The sequence below is a fragment of the Microcebus murinus genome, chromosome 14, assembly GCF_040939455.1.
Source record: "Microcebus murinus isolate Inina chromosome 14, M.murinus_Inina_mat1.0, whole genome shotgun sequence".
Classification (NCBI taxonomy): domain Eukaryota; kingdom Metazoa; phylum Chordata; class Mammalia; order Primates; family Cheirogaleidae; genus Microcebus; species Microcebus murinus.
Window position 1 is genome coordinate 27,927,266 of NC_134117.1, and position 26,824 is coordinate 27,954,089.

The following is a 26,824-nucleotide window of genomic DNA, read 5'->3' on the forward strand; positions in this document are numbered from 1 at the left end:
GCTCACAGAGACTTCCAAAGTGGCAGGCTGCCCGAGTCCAAATCCTGGGGCCGACAGCATCCTTGAGAGGTCATCTGGGGCATCTCCTCGCCTCCAGACACCTGGCTGGTGGCATAATCTCAAAGTCCTGCCCAGAAAGGGTTGTCACTGCCTCCCCTGAGTTTACGATGCCTTTCTAAGAAAGGGTGAGATGAAGGCTGACCCATTGGACAAAGTTTGGGAAACAAATGACTAGACAATAAGCTAGTTTGCACAGCTCAAGCCCTCTCAGCGTGCCCGAGAGCTCCGTGCACGGACGTAGCATGGACAGGCAGCGTCAGTAATAAACCATGTTTCCCTGGGAAAGGGAATAAACATGCAGGCGCTTCAGCCTAGATTTGTTCAGTCAATTTTTCTGAATAGTTCCTAGTTCTGTGCACTGGGTTAGCGTGGCAATTAAGTGCCTTGATCTTGCAGGGGAAGGCGGGTGGGCTGGGGCGGGGAATGAAGCCCTTGAAAGTGATGAGATAGAAGGGAGGCTCCGACTGGGAGAGCGGCTGAGACGCGAAATAAAAGAACTCAGAGGTGGCGGCTGGGTGAGCATGAAGGGGGCATTGTTCACGCTGGCTGGGCTGGCATGGAACCGAGCAGGGGGACGGAGGGGACCCAGAGGAGGCAGCTGAGGAGCACGGCGGGGACGGGCGCCCCAGCCAACTGTGCCGGCTGGGCTGGAAGGATGGGCAGCTCAAGGAGGCAGCAGCAGCTTCCGCGGAGGCATGGGGGAGGCTGGGCAGCTGGCGTGCCCAGAGGACACGTTAGAGCAGCTCCGCAGACTTCCAAGAGCCATTTGGCTGACAAGAACCCATTTGGCCCACCATGCCGCTATGCTGTCTGCCTGCCTTCCCCAGCCCACCCTTTCCCTGCCCGCCAAGCCCCCCAACACTCCCCTGCAGCTCCCCTTGTCACGCGGCTAATAACACATGGACAACCGGCTGGAAAGCTAGCCCAGAGTGCCCCCCTGAGCCCCAGGGATGGACCCCAACCATAAAGGCCACCATGCTGAGCCCCGTCTGATGGCTGAGGCTCTGGGCAGGTGGCCAGTGCTCAGTGCAGGCCAATGCCAGGGCCCTGAGCAGGCAGGCGGGAAGCAGCCACGGCCAGGTGTGCAGCCAGGGAGCTGAAGGTCCCTGGACCAAGCCGTGCAGCACCCACCCGTTGGCCAGCTGTGTGAGCTGGGAGAACCTCCTGCCTTACTGAAGAGCTGAGGTCCGGAGGGACCCTCCAAGGTCACAGAGGAGTTTGTAGGGAACCAGCACTTACAGCCCCATCTCCTGATGCCTAAACGGCCACAGCCAGTTGGCCTTTCTGCTGAGCTTCAGCTCGAGAATCCTTCTCCAGCCTGCAGGACAGGAGGGGCTGGGGAAGGGGAAGCCCTGCACCCCCTGGGAAGCAGCCCCAGGGTGTCGTGGTGGAAGCAGCTGCCTGGCTGGGGTGCTCAGGGCAGGAGGGCGAGGCCCGGGCAGCCCGGGCAGGCGGGGCAAGGGCGCTGCAGGTACACCTGCTGTCGGGCTCTGAGGGAGGGGGAGGAGAGGTCTCCTCTCCAGACACCATCGATTCCGGTGGCCGCCTCCGCTCTGCTGGGTCACAGTGCCATCTAGCGGCCACCGTGCCTGTTCTCTGGGGACTTGAGGGCCCTGGAGGGCAGCGGAGCAAGAGATTGGGAGACAGTGGGGCAGTAGAACAACCACTCCTCCACCCTCTGGTTCCCTGAAAATCCCAAGCCCCCACTCCCAAGAGGCTGCCCGAGGCCTCCTGGAGCCAAGACAGTGCAGACAGCTACCGTGCCTGGGAATCCCGGAAACTGGGTCCCGGCCACGGCAGAACCTGACTTGGAACCAGCGCAGGGTAGGTGGAAGCTGAGAGTCCTGCCTGCCTGTGTGGCCCTGGGCCCTATGACCCTGGGCACATGCACCTCAGCTTTTCCGAGCACCCTGAGCTTGCAGTCTAGGAGAGGCTGAGGGCGCAGGGTCTGGAGCCAGGCCACAGGTGTACATCCTGCTCCGGACCAGGCAGCGATGGCGAACTATTAGCCTCTCCCAGCCTCGGTTTTCTCACCTTCAAAATGGGAGCATTGTGAGGAAGAAAGGAGGCACACATGGGACATGCCTGGCATGCGGCCTGGCACATGGGCAGTGCCCATGGAGGGTAGCAAATACCAACACCCTCCTGCTGTGAGGCGCTGCCAGGGCGACAGCCGGGCCCTCTGCTGGGCATCCCCTGGGTGCAGGGAGTGCTGTGCTAGGCACAGGGGTCACCCACAAGGAGGGGCCCCTGCCCTGAATGCGGTCTCTGTGTGTCCCCAGCCTGACCTCGGGCCCCAGGCACCAGCAGGGGCATCTTCCTCCCCTCCCCACTGGCCCCATCTCTCTTCTCTCCCACCCGACCCTGCCTCCCCCGGCCTCCGCCCCTCCCAGGAACTCTGCATTTTGGCCTCGCCCTTTGAGGGAGCATCTGTCCAGGCTGCAAGGTGGTGATTAAAGAAGCCTTAAAAGAAATTTGGAAAGAAAGTGAAGGTGGATTTATGATGTCGGGCGGGCAGCTTCGCTGTTGGCTGGGAGCAGTGTGGAGCAAAGCAGAGGGCAGATCTGATTTATAGGAAGTCATTATTGGAGGAGACAGAGATGCCTAAAGCCCAGCTGAGGCCTTCTGGCAGATACCCACCAGCGGGCTTGACCCGGGGCTGCAGAGTGGGGAGCCTCCCAGGTCCCAGGCAGGTGCTGGCCCTTTGTCAGGAGCAAAGCCAGATCTGAGAGCCAGGGACCAGGCAGAGCTGGAGTGACAGGCTCCTCAGCCAGGGCTCAGGACCCCCAGGGAGTGCAGCGTGGGCCTGCCAGGGTACCCGGAGCCCAGCATACACGGGGACCATTTTCCTGGGGTAGACACATTCAATGAGGGTTGGGGGCACATCTTTTTTCTTTCAAAACAGACACAGATATGCTATAGAATAGAAATGTAATTTTTGTATGCATTTTTCTCAGCTAACGCAAGAGATTTTGCAGAAATGTCAAGCCTGTGGCTGGCCACTCCAGGCTACACCCACAGGCTTGCCAGCACAAATCCCTCCTCTGTTGCGAGGGAACAAATGATGGGGCCTGCCCTTCCACCTCTCTCCCCTTAACACTCAGTAGCGACAGGGCAGGAAGGAGGGGGCGACGGCTGTCTTTGTCTAACGCCCTCCCCTCCACACAGCCAGAGCCCTGCCCGGCATCTGGAAGCCTCCAGAGGGCTTGGGAGTAGCAACGCCAGCACCAACACAGTGTTACTCTGTTTTTAGCATTTTTCAGGAAATTTAGGATGAGAGCCCCTGTTACCACCCCACCCTTCCCACACACCGTGTGCGCGCACACACAGACACACAGACACACACGCACACGCACACCGCCCATTCCTCCACCCCGCGTTCTCCAGCCTCTTTGGCCTGCTCTTTTACATCTTGGATGTTCCTGGCAGCCTGCAGACCTTGGTGTCCACCAGAATCCTCCTTCTGTCAAGGCCCCAGCAGATTATCCCCCGGGCCCAAGCACGATGGCTGGCAGGCCTCACTTCAGAGTCTTCACAGATGCCGAGTCTAGACCGGAGCTGGAATGGCTCCCGACACACTTATCCTGTGGCCACACTGGAGGATGCATTCATTGAGAAGTACAGCAGGAAGGAGTCTTGGAGAGCTTCTCATTCTCCCACCCACTTCACAGGGATGGAGACTGAGGCCTGGACAGCGCACATCCCAAGATCCTGCCGGTGCACAGGGCAGAGGCCAGGCAAGAGCTCGAGGCCTTTCCTTAGCACTGTGGACCCCACGCTGCCTCGTCCCTGGGCCCAGGCCCTCAGTTGAAAGTAGCTCAGCAGCGTGCACGCCCCCTCCCTGCAGTCTTTTCCACCCCCCCACCCCCTTCCCTGGTGCTATCTGAGAGCTGCATCACCTGCACCTGAATTATTGTGCTTGAGTCTATATCACCAAAGTGCTGGAGTTCACAGGTATAGGGTGTAGTTTTATTTCTTAAGAAACAAGTTTCTTTCTTCTGTTTGATCTAATCAAAAGAAAAAAAAAAAAAAGAAACAAGTTTCCCTCTATCATCTGGGCTGGAGTGCAGTGGTGTGATCATAGCTCACAGCAACCTCAAACTCCTGGGCTCAAGCAATCCTTCTGCCTCAGCCTCCCTAGTAGTTGGGACTACAGGCATGCGCCACCATGGCCGGCTAATTTTTTCTATATATTTTTAGTTGCCAATTAATTTCTTTCTATTTTTAGTAGAGATGGGGTCTCACTCTTGCTCAGGCCAGTCTTGAACTCCTGGCCTCAAGCGATCTTCCTGCCTCAGCTTCCCAAAGTGCTAGTATTACAGGCATGAGCCACCTGACCTGGACAAAGGGGTGTTGTTCTTGAGGACAACCAAAGCTGTCCTATGAGGCTTGGGCCCAATGAGCAGAACATCAGAGGGAATGTTGGAATGTGGCCAGAGGAAATGGGGGCTACGGAAGGGTATTTTCCCCTGTAACCCCACCCTTTCTGCCCAGCCAGGTGGGCAGAGGAAGAAGCCTTCAGGGAGGGCTGAGCGGGGAGGAGCATTCACACCCCAACAGCAGAGCTAGGAGGCCTTTGAAGCTTGAAAGTGCTGAGAAAAATAAAGGGATATTATTCACCCAGCAGGTGGTAAATTGTCCCAGCTAATGACTATGTGGCACCTGACATTTTCCAAGGCACCTTCCAAAAACCAGCTCACTTAATATTTATGACAGCCCTGAGAAGGAGCCATTATTATATGATCAGTCTTATGTTATAGCAGAGAACACAGAAGCCCAGAAAGGTTCAGTGAAGTGTCCAAGGTCACACAGCTCAAACTTGGACTTTCTGATCCCCAGCCCTGTGGTTTCCCACCACCAGTGCTGCCTTTCCAGCCTCACCTGGGGAACTGTTTGTCCCCAAGAGAATGTGCTGGCCTCAGATGTAAAAGAATTAATTGATATAAAGTGGAGTTAACATCATTCTCCAAGTCTAAATAAAGATGTTCCAACCTGCCCCCAGGAAGCCCATATGCTGTGTGCTGAGCCTTAGGAGGTGGGGGAGAGGGTGGGCAAGAGAAAGAAGAGGAGGGGGAGGGTCCTGGTGGAAGACACCTGCTGAATGAGGGGCCTTTGTCAGTGACCTGGCAGGGCATAGGAGGGGCAGCCTTCATTTACAAGGGGTGGATTTTATTGGCTTGAACAGGACTTGCATGTTGACCTGTGGCATCAGTGAGGGGTGCAGACACCTGGCCCTCAGACACCCCTACCTCAGACCCCCCTTTAGCCGCCCAGGTTAAGGGGCTGGGGCTGGGGCCCAGGAGGCCAGCTCCCTGACTGCCAACTCACCTGCTCCACAACTGTGCAGCCAACTTGCCAAGGAGTTGAGGGTAACATCTCTGTTATGGTCTGGTTGCCATGGCAATAAATTGTGGCTAATTAGTAGTGTGGTTACCATGGCAATTTTCTAGTAATTACAGGTTACAAATGGTACAAGGCTTCAACCCAACCCAATTAGTTAATTAGAAAGATTTAGAAATTTGTCCAAAAAGGAAATAACCTGCTTTGTAGAAAATGAAGGGAATGTGTCACAGCTTGGGAGCCAGAGGCAGAGAGGAAATTGGAGGGTGTGGAAGCGGGGGAAGAAGGATGGAGCTGCATGGCAGCCAGCCCCCAGGTCCCACCTGGAATTTCCAGGGGCCTAGGCAAGGCCAAGGGTTTCTCACGGAAGCTGGCGTCTGGCGTCTGGCAGGACCAGGACGGGGACAGATGCCAGCAGCCACTTAACGGCTCCTCTTTTAATGGGCAGAGGCAGGGCCCAGGTCATAGCCCAGCACCTTTTCCTGCTGGCTTTAAGAAAGGCCTCTGAAAGCCACCCCACTGTACCCCGTGGCTCTCATGAAAAGCAGATGCCGTGTCTTGGAGGATGCTCCGCAGGAGTGATGTGAAGTTAGCGGCTCCATTGTCATGAGGCCTGAGCTCTCTTTGAGAGCTAATCAGATTATCTGGGAGGAATCGGGCGGCATAGGGCCCAGAGTGTGTTAACAAGGAGTCCGCCCATGACAGCAATAAGAGTGACAGTGCCACCTCCCTCCCACCACCCATCTCGCTGGCCCCAGATGCCAGCTCTGGTGGGCAGGTGAGAAAGGCCCCATGATTTCCTCTGGGGGCATCTCTCAGGGGGCGGGAGGAGCCCAGGGACCAAGAGAACCCCTGTCTCTAATTAGCACAGTCACTTTGGGGAAACCTCTGCCCCTGAGACCTGCAGGTGGCGGGTGTGGGGGTGGGAGGCTTGCCCATCATGACACAGGTCTGCCTGAGCTCTCATTTATTAAAAAAAAAAAAAAAAATTGAGTTCTTCTGGAGTGCTCTGATAACTCTTATTATGCTGAACAGCCCTTTAGGGCTGTACTTCCCAAATTTTACTATGCACACACAGCATCCAGGGGTCTTGTTAGAATGCAGGATCTGGTTCAGTAGGGGACCAAGATTCTGCATTTCTAACAAACTCCAAGGTGCTACTCCTGCAGCTGCCCACAGGTCCCACTCTGAGCAGCAAGGCTGTAGCATCCCCAAAGCCCTTTCACATACAGCTCACCTTATTTTTTTAATTGATAAAGATTATATATATTTATGATATACGACTTATTTTTAATATATTTGTGGTGTCCAACATGATATTTTGAAATGAGTACACATTGTGGAATGGCTAAATCAAGCCAATTAACATACAAATTACCTCTCATACTTACCATTTTTTTGTAGTGAGAACGCTTAAAATCTATTGTCTCAGCAAGTTCAAGTATACGGTGCATTATTATTAATTGCAGTCACCATGTCGTACAATAATCTCTTATTCTTCCTGTTAAACTGATACTTTGTATACTTTGACCAACATCTCTCCAACCCCCACCCCAATCCCCAGCCCCTGGTAACCCCCATTCTACTCTCTGTTTCTGTGAGTTCAACTTTTTTAGATCCACATAAGTGAGATCGTGCAGTATCTGTCTCTCTGTGCCTGGCTTATTTCACTGAGCATGATGTCCTCCAGGGTCATCCATGTTGTCGAAATGACAGGATTGCCTTCTTTCTTAAGGCTGAATAATAGTCCACCATATATATGCACATTTTCTTTATCCATCCATCCATTGATGGACACCAGGTTTCTCTGATATCTTGGGTACTGTGAACAGTGCTGCAGTGAACGTGGGAGCACAGATATGTCTCAGGCACACTGATTTCATTTCCTTTGGATGTACACCCAGCAGTGGGATTGCTGGATCATTTGGTAGGTCTATTTTTAACTTTTTTCGGAACCTCCATACTGTTTTCCATAATGGCTTTACTAATGTGCGTTCCCACCAGCAGCGTGCAAGTGTTCCCTTTCCTCTGCATCCAAACCGACACTCGGAATCTTGTCTTTTTGATGATACCCATTCCAACGGATATATCTCACCTCATTTGGTCCTTTCAGAAAAATTGCAGTGGAAAAGGCAGGTCAGACTATCCTTCTTTTACAGATGAGGAAACCGAGGTTCAAAGGGTAAGGCAAATTGCCTGAGGGCACACAGTTTGTAAGAAGCCAAGCTGGGACTAGAATCTGCGTCCTGGCGCTGGTGGGGCTGCTTCCTGCCTGGTGATTCTGACACTTGGGGTGTGGCCAAGGAAAGGCCTTCTCGGTGCAGGTTTGTGTCCCTGGGAGCAGAACGGGAGCCTGGCAGGCAGACAGTGTTTTTTGGCAACCCACTGGCTGGGGGTAGTGTGTTCAAGGCATGTTAAGGTTGGACTTCTTGACATGGCTAGCCCAAATTTGACCTTGGAGACTTCAAAGCCTAATGTAGAGCTGGCTTGACTTCTTTCTTCTTTTAAATATATACTTTATTGGATTTCTTCCTTTCAAACTACTTTCTTGTTGCAATAAGTCAAATGATACAAAGACATTCAAAGAAAAGACCAACTATCATCTCTCCTTCCCAACCCAGATGCTACCCCATCAAAGTGGCCAGTGTTAACAGCCTGGGGTGTGGCCTTTCCCACTTTTCTTCGTATAGAATAAGCTTGCACAAGCATGTAAACTCAGAAATATCACGTATTTTCCTATGTTTTTAAATAAAAGTAAGATCACATGATATCATTACTTGATGAATTGCTTATTCCGTTAACAATATATCATGGGCACCCCTCCAAGTCAATACCTATGGATCTACACAGTCTTTATAGTAGCTGCAGGATGGCCTGTCATATGGATGCACCATAATCCATTCAACCACTTCGCTGTCAATGTGTACAATTGTTTCCTACGTCAAACAAAGCCAAGTAAGCATCCTTGTGCCTGTGGCTGGAACCTCTTCCTATTGGCTCCTAAAGGAGGAGCCTACCCAGTGGCCTTGACCAGCACATGTGTGACTCAGAGAGGGAGTGGGGGAGGCTGTCAGGAGGTCTGTGACTTCACCAAAGTGGCCTGGCAGAGCCGGGTTTAGGATTATGGCAATTCAGCCACCTCTCTCAGAGGGCAGGGCAGGGCGTCGGCATCTAGGGGCCTGTGTCCTCTGTCCTCTTAGCTCATGGACTCGCCTGTTTGCCACAAAGGGACTGGGTCTAGCTCCTGCCCGTGCTCCCTCAGTGCTGTCGCCCTCCACACAGGTCTATGGGGGCGGTGAGCCCGGGCTCAGGGACGCAGGCGAAGGTCAGAATTCCTCCCAGGGCCTGGGGCTTTGCTGCTGCCACTCACCGTGGGCCGCTGTCCTCTCCTAGGGGGCCGGGGCGTCAGCGTGGGCCCCATCCTCAGCAGCAGCGCCTCGGATATCTTCTGCGACAACGAGAACGGGCCTAACTTCCTCTTCCACAACCGGGGCGACGGCACCTTCGTGGATGCTGCGGCCAGTGTTGGTGAGTGGATGCAGCCGCCGCGCTGCGCTCCTTGAGCCCCCAGACCCACGGGGGCACCGGCTGCCCTGCCCCCTCCCGCCTCGGGGAGATGGACAAGTCGCCACCCGCCCACACCACACGGAGAGACAGTACTTGTCACTCCAATTCACATCCCACATGGCTCGGCCCACAGGGGATGTTTGCTGCTGGGACTCCCGACCATTGTCACTTTCCAACAGCTGGATTGGCCTGCAGTCCTCTGAGTCCTGCTGTGTCTCTCAGCATCAATTCCCCTCCGAGCGGCCTCTCCCGCCGTGGCCCCCTCCCACATTTATCTGAGACATTCATTCAGTCCAACAACCATTCACGGAGCCCCTCGCAGTGCAGGCCGGTGCTAGGAGCTGGGGATGCTGCGTGAATGAGGCTGAGACCACCCAACACACGGAACGACACTGACATTCTAGAAACAGATGTGTACACAAACAGCTGGGGTGAGAAGCAGGACAAAATCCACACGAAACGGTGCCCAGGCTCCCAGCTCCGCTCCTCTTCCTCCCTTTGTGCTCATCCCTCATCAACCTCAGAGCCTTTGCACCTGCCCTCCCTCGGCCTGGCCTGCCCCGAACCCACAGCCCGCAGAACCTCCCTTTGCCCCTCAGCACTTGGTTCAAATGCCACCTCTGCAAGCCCTTCCTGGCTTGCAGAGACTGGCCCTTCCCGCTCCACGTTCCCGCTGCCCCTTGAGTGCACCTCTCACTCAGGCTCCTATGTGGCCATCGTGGTTTGCCTAGGAGCTCTGCACGGACCGGGGCACCGATCTATCCATTCTTGACACAATGCTTGCCACCCAGGGCCACGCTGTAAATTCTGCTGAGTGACAGAGTGAACACTTCAGAAAAGTTCACAAATGTGTGATCACATCCCACGTCTGCCCTTCAACTACTCCCCCTTGGCCATCCCACCACCCCGCCTTGTAGAAAAATAGAAGATTCGATTTCACCTCCTCCCTGGAGGCATAGGGAGGAGCTCTGGCCTCCAAAAGAAGAGGTGACTGGGATCTAGACACATATGCCAAAGGTCCTGCAAGCTCTAGCTGTTGCCGACAGCTAGCATCAAACCCCTGGGCGTGTGCCAGTCCACTCTGAATTAAGAGTATGGGATTCTGGCCTGGGAAGCTCCATTTTAGGGCGCTGCTGGCCCACAACACCGACCTGGCCCCAGGTGTCACCCGTCAGCCCTCATCCTTGCCTGACCGCTTCTCCGTCCCTGGCAAAGCTGAAGTGGGGGCAACTCTCCTGGCCTGTGCTCCCACCAGCTCCCCCCTCCTAGCGCTGTACTCTGGCAGCAAATTTTCTCATTGCTGAGAAATCATAAAGCGAAGGGAGAAAACCTCGAGGATTTGATAAGGTGTTAAAGAGATGGAAGCAGAGGTGAGCGAGCAAGTTGGAGAGGGAGAAGGTATCAGGCGGGAGGAGAGAGGCAAGGTGCTAGGCCCGTAATTGAAAGTCAGAGTGATTGCAGGGGTTTAACAAGACATGTCAAGAGGGCATTCATCACCCAAACAGATGCTGCTGTGAAATGCAGCCTGGCACCGATTATTCCCGTGAAAGGGAACCAGCTCCTTGTCAAGGTGCCTCATAGATAGGAGAGAAATGGGCCGACGCAGAAGGCCACCGACATTCGGGCCAGGGAGTTTTGCAGAGAATTAATGGGGTATTAATCCTAGGGATTGGAGGCTGCCCCCAGTCCTTTGCAAACCCTCTTTCTCCAGCCTGGGTCTCACTGCCTCTTCTCCTCCCACTTCCCCTCTCTCCTAGTGTCCTCTTCCCCCAAGAGGACGCTTAGCCTCTGAGGTTTTCAGGGGCCCCACCCTGCCTTCTCCTGGCTCCCACCCTCAGATCTGTGTTTGCAGCTGGCACGAGCTCTCTGTGTGTGCCCTGGGGTCTCTGATCCCCACCGCCCATCATATTGTCCTGCTGCCTGACACCCCAGAGGCCTGATGACTGACAGCTGTTTATCCTCTGCGAGGGTCAGTGTGGGTGGACACCTAAAGTCACTGTCAGCTCTGCACTGGCCCGGGGCAGCCAGTCAGGCTGTCACCTGGGCAACGCCGCTCTCCATCCTCCCCGAGGCCCCGATCAGGGGTGGTATGGGGGTGGGCATCCAGCACAAAGGCTTCCCTCCCCAGATCGCACCAGGCGTGCTGGCTGCCGCGTCTCCTCCCGTCACCTGCCTTTGCTTTCTGTCATGTTATTTACGTCTCTCATTCATCCCGCAAGTATTTACTGGAAACAGCTAGGCCACCGCAGGCCCTGAGATAGACACTGCGTGTGCAAACCCAGAGGAACCAAAAAGACAGTCCTAACCTCGCAGAGTGTCAGAGCCAGTGGGAAAACCAGACCCTGAGCAAGGAAACCGCACAGGAACATGAACACACGCGGTGATCAGAAGGATGGAGGCTGTCGGGGACCGTGACAGGGTGGGCGGGGTGGCTGTCTCAGATGCGTGGGCAGGGCAGGCTTCCCTGAGGAGGTGCCGCTGTGGCTGAGAGCAGAAAAACCAGGAGCCAGGTACGCGAGAGCATGGGAGAGCGGGCCAGGTGGGGAGACCAGCGTGAGCAAAGGCCCAGAAGCTGGAAAAGGCTTGGCTCATTTGAGGAGTGAAAGGAACACGGGGGACCAGAGCTCAGCAAGTAGCGGGGAGAGTGGTACCAGATCCAGATAAGGCAGGCAGGGCCTCACCTTCCCCAGGCAGGAGTTTGAACTTGACCCAAGAGTACTAGCAAGTCACTGAGAGATTTAAGCAAAGGAGTGGCGTGATCAGCCCACGCCGGTGGCGGGGTTGGCGCTGGCGGGAGGGGTGTGGTCCTCCAGAATCCCCCCAGTCTCCCTCCTCCCACCCTTGCTGCCCCCAGACTGAGTAGAAATAATGTGCCTGCGGGCAGACGCAGCTTGCAGACAAGTCTCGGGTCCCCTTTGCAACCGGGTAGCCCTCCCTCCTCCTGCCCCTGTGAGAACCTCTGAAACCGCTGATGAACCTCACCATCCACTCCCAGGAGAGCAGGAACACTTCGAGGGCCACCATGCTTTGTTGCTTGTCACAGAGCCTGAGCAAGGTGAGTATGTGTGGGGCGCAGGGGACACCATGGTGAGGGTCTCTGCCTCTGCCCCCAGGTGTGGACGACCCCCACCAGCATGGGCGAGGTGTCGCCCTGGCCGACTTCAACGGTGATGGCAAAGTGGACATCGTCTATGGCAACTGGAACGGCCCCCACCGCCTCTATCTGCAGATGAGTGCCCACGGGAAGGTCCGCTTTCGGGTAAGAAGGGGTTTCCCCCTCCCTCCGTCTGCACTGCAGTGGCCCTGGCATGTCATAGGAGCTGCCGCCTGGCCTGTGCCTCCCGCCCGGCTGAGAAGGGGGTTGGAGGGCGTGGGGGTCATAGTGAGGGTGACAGCGAGGGAACGATGGGCTCCAGCCCAGGCTCGGTGAAGACACCAGTGCCCAAGAGGAAGCCAGGTTGGCAGAGGGAGGAAGGGCATCCTCCTGAGGTGGGCTGGAGCCCCTATGAGGTGGCCTTCATTCTCTGGATGGAGGCCACTTTTCCTGGTGGCTCCTGGAAAATGTCATCTGCAGCCGTCCAAGCTTTTCAAATCGAGATTCAGACCCAGGGCAAATGATGGGAGAGAATGAGGGGTTGAGGCCACAGAATCCCCAGTAGCCACCCTTAGGGACAAACAGCAGGTGGTGGGCAGTGTGGCCTCAGACCCTCTCTGTGCCCCTTCCCTGAACTGTCAATAGACTGAGGCTGAGAATTCGAGAGGACTGTTGGTGACAGTCATGGAGGTGCCACCAGCATGATGGGCTCAGGCTTGGGCTTTCTGGGGGGGTGGGCGGTAGAAGGCATGGGATCCCTGAAGCTGATTGTTCTGGAGGTACCTAGGTCTTGCCAAAAAAGCCTGAGTGAGTGAGAACATTCCTGGAGACTTCCCTGGGACCACCAAACCTCAGGGCTTACCTTCTGTCTGTGTGACAATGGAGAGGCCACCGCCCGGGGGTGCTCAGGGCCAGCGCTCCCTCGTGGCTGAGGCCTGAGACCCGGGTTCTCGGGGGTTGGGAGGGCACACCCTGCGCTCAAGGTCCCTCTGGGACCTTGGCAAAGATCAAGGTGGGTGGTTTCCATCCTCATTCAGCTTTAGTTCTCAACAGGAACAATTTTGCTGCCCTCCCCCAGGACATCTGACAATGTCTGGGGACCTTTGGGGTTGTCACAACTAGGGAAGGGGGTGCTGCTGGCATCTAGCATGCAGAGGCCGGGGAAGCTGCTGAACATCCCTGTGTAGGACAGCCCCACGACAGAGAATCACCCACCCTAACGTCAGCGGGCTGAGGGCAAAGACCTGGTTGACCATCTATCTGTCGGCTCTTCCCCAGCTCCCAGGAGCAATGGCAATGATGACAGCAAATGCCCCGCTGGTCAGGTGCCTTCCGTGTGCCAGGAACTGTGCTAGATCTTAAAGCACGTTATCTTGGAAGCCCAGGCAGTGGATGGGGCGACCCAAGGGGGCTATGGAGGTTTCCGTTTTTACAGGATCAATAGCATAATAACATCTGAGAGATCCTGAGGTCTCTGTTCCCTAGCTCTTAAGGCCCTGCTTGGCCCACCCCTACCAGCTGGCCAGGCTCTTAATCAACCTTGTCACTGTGCTGACGGGGACAACCTCCTCCCCGGCCTCCCCAGAACCGGCAGCTCACCAGCTGACCCAGCCGGCTCATTCCTGCACTCACCGGAGAGGGCCTGCGGCAGGAGGGGCCTCCCAGAGACACCAGTGTGCCCTTCCCAGCCCTCTGCACACGGGCCCTGGGACTTAGACAGGCTCCCAGGTCTTTAAGGGATAAACCCACCTATAATGGGGACATTCTGCTCAGAAACAAAAGGTCGCCCTGCACAGCTCTCCTTCTATGTCAAAGGCAAGCCCACACCTAGGGCCCTTTGCCAGGACCACCCAGGCCCTCCCAGCACTTAGGAATCCCAGCTGGACTTCCCCTGGGTCTGGGGTCTCCCCATGAGTCCTGGACAGGTGTAGCTGATACTGCAGCCTCCTCAAAGCAAATGTCACACACACACACACAAAAAAAAAAATCAAAAGGCTCCCCAGAAACATAGTAGAGACAGCACAAGCAAAGCTATGGGCAGCCACTTCCGCCCTCCGTGAGGCTGACAGTGGGACAAGGCAGGACAGGCTGCCGGAGACCTGTCTCATGCCGGCTCTGTGCCAAGCATTTTACATGCACTCCTCACAGCCGGGCATGTTACAGATGAGGACAGTGTGATCCAGGGGTTAGGAACTTGCGTAAGATCACAGGGCCGGTCATCGGCGAGTCTGGGTTCAAGTGCACAGACCGCAGTGCCCACCCAGCTTCCGACGGGAGGAAGGGTGCGTAGCAGAAAGCGCACGGCATCAGGGATCAGGAGCCCTGGCTTCGGCCCCACTCATTAGCTGTGACTTGGGCAATTCCCCTCCCTCTCCAGGACTCGGTTACCTCCCTGAAAAATGGGCCCGCTAATGTCTGCAGGGGTGGTCCTGAGTGGGGAGCAGCTCAGCGCCTCGCTGGCGTCTGTGGTGGCCGTTGTTCTCCCCTCCTTGTGCTCCTACAAGCAGCCTGAGGTTCTTGTGGTCCTCAGGGCAGCCACCCCGCATCCCTCACGGGGAGGCAAGGGTCGGGCTGCCTCTTGACCTTGATGGCCCCTTGCCGGTGCCCGCCGTCCCGCCCGCTGACCGCAGGCCTCTCCCCTGCAGGACATCGCGTCGCCCAAGTTCTCCATGCCCTCCCCGGTCCGCACAGTCATCGCCGCCGACTTCGACAATGACCAGGAGCTGGAGATCTTCTTCAACAACATCGCCTACCGCAGCTCCTCGGCCAACCGCCTCTTCCGGTAGACGCTCCAGCCTGGCTCGTGGTCCTTCACCCTTAACGGCTGGTGGGGGCGGGGAGGAGGGCTTAGGAATCAGGAGGGGAGGCTTTCAAGGGCCAGGGAGTCAGTGCCGAGGATGAAGAGATAGAAAGGACAGGGGCTGAGCAAGAGGCTGCGGGAACAGGAGGAGAGTACTGGGCCACCCTGTTCCCTGTATCGCAGGGACATGACAGAGGGACAGGGCCCAAGTGTGCCCAGAGCCCATAAATCCACACCACCACAAAAGGGTGGGGCCAAATCTGTTTGGGTAAACCTAGGTTAAGCAAAGACGAACAGGTTTATTTACTGCAGGACTTCTCAGAGCCTTTAACATGATCATGAATATTTTAACTTCCCAAAAGATGGGTGGAGTATTCCAAATAGAGTTGACCATGGGACAATTCCTCCAAAGATTTTTCTCTTGGGACTGGTGGTCTGTAAACTATCCTTTGGGAAATACTGGTGACAAGAGTTCCTGGTAGGCAAGGAAAAGGAAGTCTCAGAAATGGAGGGAACCTGCGGGCGTCTGAGCAGTGCGTCTAGGGAGGAATTTTCTGGAACAACATTTGTCTAGGGGCATCCGGAGACCCCTGCATCAGAATCTCCTGGAGTGCTTGAAGCACAGAATCCCAGAGCCCACCCCAGGCCTCGGATTAGAATCGCAGGGGTGAGGCCCAGGAATCCCGTAGGAAGTAGGCACTGGGTGATTCTTATCACACTCAAGTTTGAGAACCACTGTTGAGGAGCAAACCTCAGGACGCATGTGGCCTGAGATGTCCCCGTTCCTGGCCTAAAGCATTCTAATGAGGCTCAGGACCAGGAGGGGAGAGGAGGGTGGGCCACATCACCTGCTCAGCCCCCCAAGGTTCCTGCCCTGTCTCCCAGGAGGGCCCAGCTATTAATAAAAGGCGTGAGCTGTGACTAAGTGTGCTTTAAAATATAATTATTAACAAAGCATCAATCCTGGTTGGATGTAATCAGCCCCCGAAGGCACCAGATTTACTAATTAGGTGCCTTGCAAAAAGCTTATTCACAACTTCCAGATTAATTGCAGAAGATCAATTGCTAGTTAACAGAGACACTGCTTTCCTTCCCTGGCTAATAAAGTGTCACTTGCCAGAGCCCCTGAGCACTGGGAACTCTAGTGCTTCTCTCTGTGGCCCGAGAACCCAGCCATCTCCCGTGTCTGCTTGCCTGTCCAGCCTGCCTCAGACCCCCGCCTCCCCTCCAGCCGCCCAAGGGTGGGCTAGGAGGGAAGACAGGGCGGGCTGGCCTGAGTGGACAGAGTGAGTCACCACGTGGACGCCCAGTGGGTGAGTGTGTTTGCCTCCGTGCGGCAGCAGGGGAAGCCACTTCCCAGGTGCGTGGCTGTGCCTCAAGTCCCCATGGCAGATGGCTGGGTCCTGAGCACACAGCAGAGCTTGTGAGGGGCTGCAGCTGGGACTGCCACTCAGCTGGAAGCTCTGGAAGTTTAACCCCTGCCTGTCCCATACTACGTGGGTTTTTCACCTGTCACTGAACAGAACATCATGGGCTCCTTGGCCCTGGTGCTCTCCTGGGGCATGTCAGGCACTGGGGACTCAAAGTTTCGAGGTGCTTGAGTCTGCAAGCCCTTTAATGATAGGTAGTAGGACACCCAGGGAATTCACCCAGACGGTGCATGAAAGGGAGCCCTCTTAATAATCACCATGGGACTCTCCTAAGCTAACTGGGGTGTGGCTGGTCACCCAGCTAACATGTCTAGACACGCCTCAGATCTGTCCTTCACCTGGCACCCTTGGGATTCCTGCACCCCTCCAGCTGGTCTCCTCGTCCCTGTTCCTGCAGCGCGAGCTGTTGCAAATGCATGTCTGGCCACCCCCCTCTTCCACTTAACACCCTCTAGAAGCCCCCATTGCCCTGGGATCCCTCCACATCCCTGTTTACATCTAAGTCCCTGACACAGCAAGCTTTTGGTTCTGGGCTGTGCCAGGCCCAGACACTCTTCACTGGAGTGACACAAGGGCACTCACCGTCCCGGTCTCAGCTTAGCCAGCCCTTCCTCCAGAAGCCCTCCCTGATTGCCCAGCCCTGCACTCGTTGCCCACATCCCCGTCCTCCCTGGGCCTCCAGCACTCTATGTGGGGATTCCTGTGGACATGGCTCTGAGCTCCGTCCTTCCTGGTGCCCCCAGCCTCCCCGCCCCCCACACCAGGCCTGGCACTCAGTAGCTGCTGCCTAAGACTGTGTTCAGTGAACACAGGAACGCAGGGAATTGCTGGATGTTGTCCCCAGGAATCCTTAACTGCTTTGTCGCCTGAATCAAGAGATGTCTCTGCCCAGCTGTGGCAGTCTGCAGGACACAAATGGTCAAAGGGACGGACGGTGGCTGTCAGCAGGCTGCGGCATCACACCCACGCACGCCTGCACTCCAGTCCACCTCACAGGGCTTCTCTGAGTTCTGCCAACTCTCTCCGCCGTCCAGCCGCCAGCCCAGGGGACCCTGACCCCACCCTGAAAGCACTGGCCACATCACAGCCGCTGGTGTTTCTCTGTGATTTGGGCAGACAGCAGTAACGTGCAACCCGCAACGCGGTGGAGAGGGTGATGCCAGTCCCCCCACCTCCCGCCGTCCCCTGCGTGCCCCACACGTCCAGAGCACCCAGGGCTGCGAGAACATAACGAGCGAGGAAAGCTAGAGAGGAAAGCTCACCGCCTTCACCAGAATTAAGCTTGGCGTGGAAAAGGAGCAGGACTCGTATGGCAGCCTTTCCTGAAGCAGACATCTCAGGATTCAGAGTCCAAAATAGACAGAACCCTGCGACCCACGGGGACCCCTTGCCTCCGTCGTGCCCCTGGAATTCACCCACGTGTCCCACAGACATGTGCCCGGACTTTCTGAGAGCGGGGCACTGCGTTAGATGCTGCGAGTGACGCAAAGCCGGAGGCAGGGACCCCGCCTGCACAGAGCGCCCTCAGACCAGGGGTGTGAGACGCGTCCTTACAGAGCCTTTACGCAGGGCAGCAAGTGACAAAGGACCACCAGGGAGGGCGTGGAGGAGCAGCATGTGGGTGGGGTTCGAGTCCTGGGCAGCATCCAGAACTGGGAAGCCCAGGGGCCACCTGAGGGAAAGCAAAGGTCGGTTGAAGGTGGTCGTGTCCCTGCCCCTTCTCCATCCATCAGCTGCCCTCCCCGGGCTGTCTATAATTCATCCATTAGAGAAGGGAAAATCAATATTTACCAACGTAAATTAGAACCCGAGCGGCCAGAGTGCAGGCAGGGTCTGTGAGCAGAGAGTGGCTCTGTGGGCATCCAGGTGGCAGCCCAGGCACATTGGGACCTGGGGACACTCGAGGAACAGAGTGGAGCAAGTGGGCCTCTAGGCAGAGGGGGCCAGCTGGGACCCACCAGAACTGTCCTGTCTGCTCTCTGCAGCGTCATCCGTAGGGAGCACGGAGACCCCCTCATCGAGGAGCTCAATCCTGGTGACGCCTTGGAGCCTGAGGGCCGGGGCACAGGTGAGGGGTACCTGGGGGTTCTGGCCCACATTCCCCTGTCTCAGTGCTGCCCAACCCTGGGGTGAAGGCAGGAGGAATGGGGATGGGATTAGGGGACAGCTGATCCCACAGCCAATCCCTGAGGGCTGAGATTCAAGGGCAGGGGTGAGAGTAGAGGTGGGGGAGCCCCAGGGACAACAGACAGGGAGCAGAGGAGGGGATGGTTCATTCCCCCAAGCCCAGGCTGCTGGGTGGAGGCGGGGCCGTAGGAATCTGGGGGTCTGTGGGCAGGAGCTTCTCTGGCCACGCCTTGCTAGTGGGGATGGAGAGGAGAGGAGTGAGCCCCTCCTGCCCTTGGGCAAGGGCCCTGCCATGTGAGCCCTCTCCTTGGCACTCAGCGTGGTGTCAGACAGAGAGCACTGGGCCAGGAGTCCCAAGACCTGGCTGTGCTGTCACCCCACTTTGCCTTCTTGGAAAAGCTCCTTTATCTTCCAGGTCTTGTTCTGCACATCCATAAAATGGGGAAAATTATGCCTGCCCTCCTCACCTCTCTGGTCGTAATGAGGACCAAAAGGGAACCAAGGGCAAACACTTGATAAATTGACAAAAAGCTGTGCAAAAATAACCGGTGTGTATTATCCAAAGCATAATAGAAAGACCAGAAAGAGGTCTGTAAGGTCCGAGTAATTTGCACCCACCCTCTCCGTGGCGGTCTGGGGGAAGGAAGGGCACTTGTGTTCCACGAGTCCGTGTCGTGAGCCGGCCCGTGGGCAGGAGGGGAGACAGGCTGGAAGCACTGTGCCCTTCTCTGCCTCTCTCGCCGGCGGGACACTGCCCTGGTGGGGAGCCCCTCTCCTCGGGGCCTCCTGACCGGTGGCCAGAAGTGGAATCTGCGTTGCCTGTAGGGGGCGTGGTGACCGACTTCGATGGAGACGGCATGCTGGACCTCATCTTGTCCCACGGAGAGTCCATGGCTCAGCCGCTGTCCGTCTTCCGCGGCAATCAGGTGCGCAGGGACCTCAGGACCCGCAAAGCCCGGCCCGGGTGCTCTCGGGGTGGACAAGGGCAAGGTGCTGGTGCGGGCTCGGCCGCGTGGCTGGAAACGGAATCCCTAGGCCAGGAGGAAGCATGTGAATTCCCGGCAGGGCAGTAAACCTCAAGAAGGGCCACCTCCCGGGACAGCCCCTCAGCCCCTTGGCCATCTGCTGTCACTTCCCTGCCAAAAACTCGCTTCCCTGGTCTCTCGGCTTTCCCTCCTGTTTTCCCCAGGGCCTCTCCTTCCTTCAGCCAATCTGTCTTCCCCCTTTCACCTTCCTAGTCCTCTTCCTCTTCCTCTTTCTCCGCTGCCCTCTTTCTTCCCTTCCTCCTCCTCCTGCACGCCTGTCCTCCCATCCTCCCATCCCCCCCGCTCTTCCCCCCCACGCTGATGCCCCGGCCCCGTCTCCCCCTGCAGGGCTTCAGCAACAACTGGCTGCGAGTGGTGCCTCGGACGCGGTTTGGGGCCTTCGCCAGGGGGGCCAAGGTCGTGCTCTACACCAGGAAGAGCGGGGCCCACCTGAGGATCATCGACGGGGGCTCGGGCTACCTGTGCGAGATGGAGCCCGTGGCGCACTTTGGCCTGGGTGAGTCGGGGGCCCCGAACAAGAAACAACTTGGGTGTCCTTCGGTAGGTTAATGGTTCGACAAACTGTGGTACATCCGGCCCGAGGAATATTACTCAGCAGTGATAGGAGTGAACTCTCGATACGCGCCACAGCTTGGATAGGTCTCCAGGGCTCATCTCCAAGGGTCACATGTTGTATGATTCCGTTTACAGAACATTCTTGAAGTGACAAAATTATAGAGATGGAAAAGAGATTGGTGGCTGCCAGGGGCTAGAGAGGGTGGGAAGGAGAGGGATGGGTGTGGCTTTGAAGGGACAGCTGGAGGTGATCTTTGTGGATGGAACAGTTCTGTACCTTGTGGTGGTTACACAAATCTACACAGGTGACGTGGAGCTCCACACACAGTGACACGCAGTGTCAGGTCCCTGGTTTTGGTATCAGAGTTACGTGAGCTGTGGCCATTGGGGGAACCGGGAGAAGGGTGTGCAGGATTTCTCTGCACCATCTTTACAGCTTCCTGTGAATCTTTCATTATTTCAAAATAAAATATATTTTTAAAGAAATGCATGGTGGAGGGAATTAGGAAAAAAAGTCTAAAAAGTCTCTGGCAGGAGGGGGGATTATAATAATGGAAAAAACATTGAGGAATACCAGAAGAGCCAGGAGTGTCTTTATTAAAATGCAATGGTTAAGAAAGCATTTGAGTCAAAATATTGCTAGACTCAAAGTCAGGCACCTTCTCTGTGTGTTAGCACTGCATGAGGTGATATAATTTTAATATAAAAAGAGTAGGCAATATGATCTCAAATTAATAAATAGGTATGTTAATGTTATACACACATCATATGTGCAGAAAAAAATCTGGAAAAAAATGCAAAAAGTGAGAACAACCATCTGTCTGAGTGGCTGGACTGATATAGCAGCTCTCACTCCTTCTAGACACAGTGCCACACGCCTCACTCTTAGTACTTCATTTAATCTTCAGGACTAACTTGTGAGGTGGGCATTATTATCCTCGTCTTATAAACGGGAAAACTGAGGATCAGAATGATTAAGAAACCTGCTGCCCAGAGTCGCTTAAATGACAGAGCTGGTATTCAAACCCAGGCCTCCTGGAGTATGTGATTTTTATTTTCTTCCATGTGTTTTGTTGTGTGTGTGTGTGTGCTCTAGTTTTTATAGGGAACACATAATATTTATGTGTAGTCAGAAAAAGAAGCAATAAATATTTAGAGGACCCAGGGCCTGGTTATATGATTGTGTTCTCGGGCTGTTTCACCCTGATGGGTCAGCCTGAGGTTGGAGCATCTATCACTCCCAAGTCAGCCCTTGGCTCTGCTGGCTTTAAAGGCATAAGATGACTTTTAAATACACAGTCCTCTCTTGCAAAATGGCAGTAGCCAGCATTTGTCAAGCTGTGGCTTATGCAGAGCACATAGCCCAGTGCCTGGCACGTACTGACCACAACACGATGAATCACGACCCGCATCCAGAAAACTGAGGCTGAGGTCAAGTAACTTGCCCTAGATCACTCCAGAAAATAGGGAGAGCCGGATGGAGACCCCATCTCCCCCCCCCACGGCCTGAGTTGGGACCACTGCCATCACCACCTTTCCCAGCTGCCGTGTGTGCAGCCAGGCAGGGCCCTTCTCGCTGCTTCTTTCTTACTGGACGTCTACATCCCCTCGGTGAGCAGGCCGCCCCAGTGATGCCATCCAAGCACCAAGGTGATGACACAGTATCATGGGGGGGAAACGTCTATCCAGGAGTCTGGTTGGCCATCAACCCTACCCCACTGAACAGAAAAGGAAGTTGAGGTGCACACAGCAAATCAATGGCGAGGCCAAGACTGGGGCTGAGGTTCTCCTTCCCCACGTCCCTTTGGCAGCCTCTGCTATTTTCAGATGTGTTTTGTGGGCCTCACTGGGTCCCTTCTCTGCTCAGAGTCTGCCCCTGCAGAGGACAGACCTGCTTCCTCAACTAGGGGGCACAGGCTGGGCCTTTGGTGGAATCAGGAGGGCACAAGAGCCCCTTCTGGGCTGTCTGCCCCCCCCCCCCCGCTCAGGGTTATATACACTGCACCTGGCCGCGACCCTCCCGAATGCCAGTCCTTGCCACCTTGCAAGGCCACAGGTTTGTTCTTGGTCCGACTCTGGCTCTCGCTGCAGGCCCTCACACCCACGTCCACTTGCCAGCTGGCGGCAGGCAGAGGCGGCTCGCTAGCAAACCAGAGCACAAACACCCATGACATACGTGCCTCCCCACCCCACTAGGGGTCACGGCCCAGGCAGCTGGTGCAGGCATGGCCGTGCCCCCCACCCACCCCTACAGCCACCTTCCTCTCAGCTAATTGTTTGCAAGTGACTCAGAGCTGCTTCCCAGCCGGCTGGTGCTCATTGCGAGAAGGAAAATTCAGTGGCCCACATAAAAATTGCTTTATTAAAGTGCAAAAATATTCTACCAACTGTATTCCCACCATCTGTTTTGCTTGTAGCTCTTCTGAAAAGCGCAATTCTCTGTGCCTGTTTGGCCTTTGTCCTTTAAAGGCTGCCAGAAGTAACTCACCACAGCTCCTGACCTCATGTCTCTGCTGGTTCATGGGGTTTCCCTGCACCCCTGCCCGCCGGCCGGCTGGAAGGCAGCTGCTGTGCGGTGTCTGGGAGCCGGGCCCCTCGGTCCTGCAGCTTCGTGAAGACTTAAGATGTCTCACAGGCAGCCTGGGGCAGAGGGGGTCAGCGGAGGACAGGAGACTGAGTTCCAGTCCTAGCTCAGACACCTGCAAGTCACTTCACCTCGTCCGGCTTCAATGTCCACATCTGGAGAATGGGGATAAAACACTCACCTTGTAGGTGCACAGGCTCCAAAGTCCCTCCCCAGTCTGTCTCCCGCCCGCCCCACCCAACACACATTCTCACACTCTGCTGCCCCCACTGTGAACTTCTCCCTGAGCTTCCAGCACACCATGCCCTTTCACACCTCCGTACCTTTGCCCACGCTGTGTCTTCTGTCTGGAATGCTCCTTCCTTCCCTTCTCTGCCTCACAGACTCTTATTCCTCCTGCAACACCCAAATGAAATGACCCACCTCTCTCACCGCGTGGTACCAGTGCTGCTGCTGCACTTTTCCAGGCACTTGTGTTCTTTGCTCCCACAGGGATTGGCACCTCCAGAATGGGTCTGGGCCTGTCCCATTCACTGCCGAATGCCCCATCCCTGCGCAGTGCTTGGCACTGGGCGAGGGGCGGGCTGGGCTCTGGGATCAGGCAGACCTTAGCCAGGTAACTTCGGGAAATTCACTTCCCTCCAAGTCTCAGCTGTCTCGTCTCCAACATGGGAATGATAAAACTAATTCCTTCCTCGTGGAGACGTGAGGATTCGATGGGTTGACACCGTAGAGCACTTGGTTCAGCGTGGGGCAGGGTGTAAGTGTTCGCTGTCATTTCCAGCGAGGGGATGCCCCCGGGAACTGCAGGAGAGCAGCGTCTAAGAGCTCACGTGACAGGGATGCTCAGGGTCACGACCCCTCCGTGCTCGTAGTCCATGAAGAAGGGCTGCGCTTCCCAGAGCGTTAGGGCTCTCGGCCAGCACCCCCTCTCACAGATGAAGAAACTGAGGCCTAGAGAAGATGCCCAGGGCAGCACAGTCCTCAGCAGCAGAGGAGGGAGACCACCTCGTAGCCGCAGCCCCGGGGCTGGAGGACGAGATGCAGCAGGACTCAGAACCGGGTGCAGCAAATGCCGGATGTAAATTCTCGATTGTCTATGAATATTCGGCGACTCTTTTGAGTTATTTGTGGCACTTCAGTCAGGCTGGAAAATGTATTCGTGGCACTGTTCTGTTGTCTTAGGTGAGAAACATTTGCTTTTCTTTTTCTCTCTTTTTTTTTTAACAGAAAAATGTTTACTTTTTATATGTGCCACTTAATTGGGGCATTTGTACACCCTAAAAATGCCAAATTTCTTGCACTTCAAGATTCTGCTTTGAAACAGAAAAACTATCTGCTGTTGGCACACCCCCCCCTGCCCGTCCCCACCCCCTGCCGCAGGGGGTGGCTGTGGCTGGAGGTAGTGGAGGCCTAGGCACGGCTGGAAACGATTTCTGCTTCATAAAGCAAAACCCAGAGCCAGGAACGAGAGGGTCTCTGTGGGAGGAGAGACTGGGCTGTGAGTAAAGTCTCTGCCCTCCAAGCCGGGCCCCTACCTCGGCCCCCAGTGCCCACGGGGGCAGTGACTGCTGTCGCCACCACTCTTCCGGAGTGTGGCAGCTGGTCCCGGCCCTCATTAACTCGGAGCACGGCAGCAGCGAGGCTGGAACATTCCAGCGAGACTTCTCTGCAGGCCAGGGGGAAAGAGCAAAAGGGAGCCAAACACAGGGAGGATCGGACGGCTGGGTGGTGTGGCCCGCGAGGTGTCACTTCCTCCGGAAGCCCCCATGGACGCCCTGGGCCTCCACGATGCCATCTGAGCCCCCCGAGTCCCGTAGCACAGAGGCATGTACGCACAGATTCTGCTCAGGGTCTGCACGTGGCTTCCAAGCCCCTGTTCTAAAATATGGGAGCCCCTTTTATACATCAAAATATTTTGTAGGCCACCTCCCACCCTCATAGTAGCTATCACTGTAAAATCCATGGATGACGAGGAATGGCCAAAGGCTAATATACATTCAACAGCACCTTTAAGTCTGATTGGTTTTCTAAACACTATCTACACACATTAGGAGAAGTAGCAGTGCATACGCGTGGGGGGTGTGTTATCTATTCAGCCTGGGAATGATGCTTGGGGGAGTAGATGGATTTGAGGATCCCCTGCAGGACCCTGTGCTCCCAATCCATCACCATTAGCCTGACCGGCCACAGTGCCAGGCCTGTTTCTTACGCAGGGACCTGGGACAGGCTCTGACAGTGCCTAAATGCCCGAGGAATCCTTCCAAACTGCTTCCTGCCCATGCTGTGACGTGTCGCTTTAGGGAGGGATGTGTGTGACCGAGCTCACCGTGAATATTCTCTGAGCGTCACGGCTTCACCTTACCTTTTGTGAACCTCCCACCTTTGCAGAACGGTCTTTCTCCTGTTCCCCCCACCCACTAGCTCCTCACCACATCTTTTCCAAGTTGTTTTCTTTTTTTCACTTTTTTTAGTGAAAGAGGTCTCACTATGTTGCCCAGGCTGGCTTCGCACTCCAGGGCTCAAGTGATCCCCCTGCTTTAGCCCCACGTGTAGCTGGGACTACAGGTGCACGCCAGCACACCTGGCTCTTTATTTAGGGCTCAGCTCAAATGCCTCCTCCCCAAAAGGCTGTCCTGACCACCCTGAGTAGTAAAGGACCCGGCCAACCCCAGGTTCTTCTTGACCTCTTGTCCTATTTTTGGTTTTTCACAGAGCTTGTCCATGCCTGACATGACTTACCTGTTGGTCTGTTTGCCTATCTCCCCACCAGAGTGGAAGCTCTATGAGAACAGGGACATCCCCAGTGACAAAAGACAGCCCAGCCCCTAGCAGAGCTCAGTAACTATAAATGTCAGAGGCACGCCCAGGGCGACCAAGTGAGCGGCAGCAGAGCTGGGAGTTGTTTCCGGGCCTCCCAGCAGCCCACTCCCTGCCACGTTCTTTCTAACATGCCGGGTTAGTGGGAGAGCCAAGATTTGAACCCCAGATGCCCAAGTCAACCTGCTTACCACCAGCCCTTACCTTCTCCCCAAATGCAGCCTCACGCCGCTTGTCCAGTCTGCTGGAATGTAAGTTCTAGAGCTGCACTATCCAATATGGTAGCCACTAGCCATGTGTGGCTATTTAAATGTAAATTAATTAGAATTAAGTAAAACTTGAAATTCAGTCCCTCAGTCCCACTAGTCCCACTTCAAGTGCTCAATAGCCACATGTGGCAGTGGCCACCGTAAGGGACAGCACAGACACAGGGCATGTCCGTCCTTGCGGAGAGTTCTAGCGGACGGCGTTACTCTGGAGAGGAGGGACCTCAAATCTGTCTCATTCGCCATTTCCCTAGCGCTTAGAACAGTGTTCCATTAATATTTTTATTAAATGGATGGATGCATTAATGCCGATGCTGTGGCTGAGAGCCTCCCGCCCTCCTCTGCTGCTGACTCTCTCTCCTTCTGTCCCACAGGGAAGGATGAAGCCAGCAGCGTGGAGGTGACGTGGCCAGATGGCAAGATGGTGAGCCGGAACGTGGCCAGTGGGGAGATGAACTCGGTGCTGGAGATCCCCTACCCCCGGGACGAGGACGGACTCCAGGACGCAGCCCCACTGGAGGTGGGCACGGGCATCCGGGCCTCACAGCCAGAAAAGCAGGCTCCACTGTCAACCCCACAAGCTAAAGCCGGGTTCCCAGGCAGACTTAGCCTCTAGAATGGTGGAAATATTCTTGGCAAAGGGAAGGCTTCATAATGATCCCTCCATCTGTAGTTTGCATGACACTATCACACCCACATCTCTTGTGCTTCTCACAGAAACCCTAGCATATCGGCAGGGCAAGTATTTTGCACCCATTTTACAGAGGAGGAAAACAGAGGCTGAGAGAGGGAACTCACCAAAGCCTGCTGAGGCTGCACAGCCAGTTGCAAGCAGAGCCAGGAATTGACCCCAGGTCTCCCACTTGGCTCCTGGTTCATTCCAAATCTCTGATGACACTTCCTGTTGCTGTCAGAGTGGGGTGCAGACATGGTAGCAGGGCCTCTGGGGGCTCTGAGAGGAGCAGCTCTGGACCCACCTCCAGAGTGTCCTTCCAACTCTGATGTGCTCACTCGGCTGCAAGTAACAGAACCCACTCGAAGCCACACAAATGACAGGGGCTTACAAGGAGGGCCTAGGGTAGCGCACAGAATCCAAGGGGACACTCAGGATGAGTAGGAACGGAGGCAGCTTGAT

At 55.6% G+C, this 26,824-nt stretch overlaps 1 protein-coding gene across 5 annotated transcripts in view; it reads left to right on the forward strand.

The window, feature by feature from the left end:
• CRTAC1 (cartilage acidic protein 1) overlaps nucleotides 1-26,824 on the forward strand; it is a 147,643-nt gene that overhangs the window by 102,582 nt on the left and 18,237 nt on the right. For 3 of the 5 annotated variants that reach the window (XM_012767910.2, XM_012767919.2, XM_076009880.1), the window contains exons 6-12: nucleotides 8,794-8,928; nucleotides 12,081-12,226; nucleotides 14,707-14,843; nucleotides 18,277-18,359; nucleotides 19,244-19,344; nucleotides 19,792-19,960; nucleotides 26,064-26,209. In XM_012767910.2, coding sequence (XP_012623364.1) covers nucleotides 8,794-8,928; nucleotides 12,081-12,226; nucleotides 14,707-14,843; nucleotides 18,277-18,359; nucleotides 19,244-19,344; nucleotides 19,792-19,960; nucleotides 26,064-26,209 — 917 coding nt within the window. Of the gene's footprint in view, nucleotides 1-8,793; nucleotides 8,929-12,080; nucleotides 12,227-14,706; nucleotides 14,844-18,276; nucleotides 18,360-19,219; nucleotides 19,345-19,791; nucleotides 19,961-26,063; nucleotides 26,210-26,824 lie in introns of all 5 variants that reach the window. The other 2 variants (XM_076009878.1, XM_076009879.1) reach the window with 1 other exon arrangement.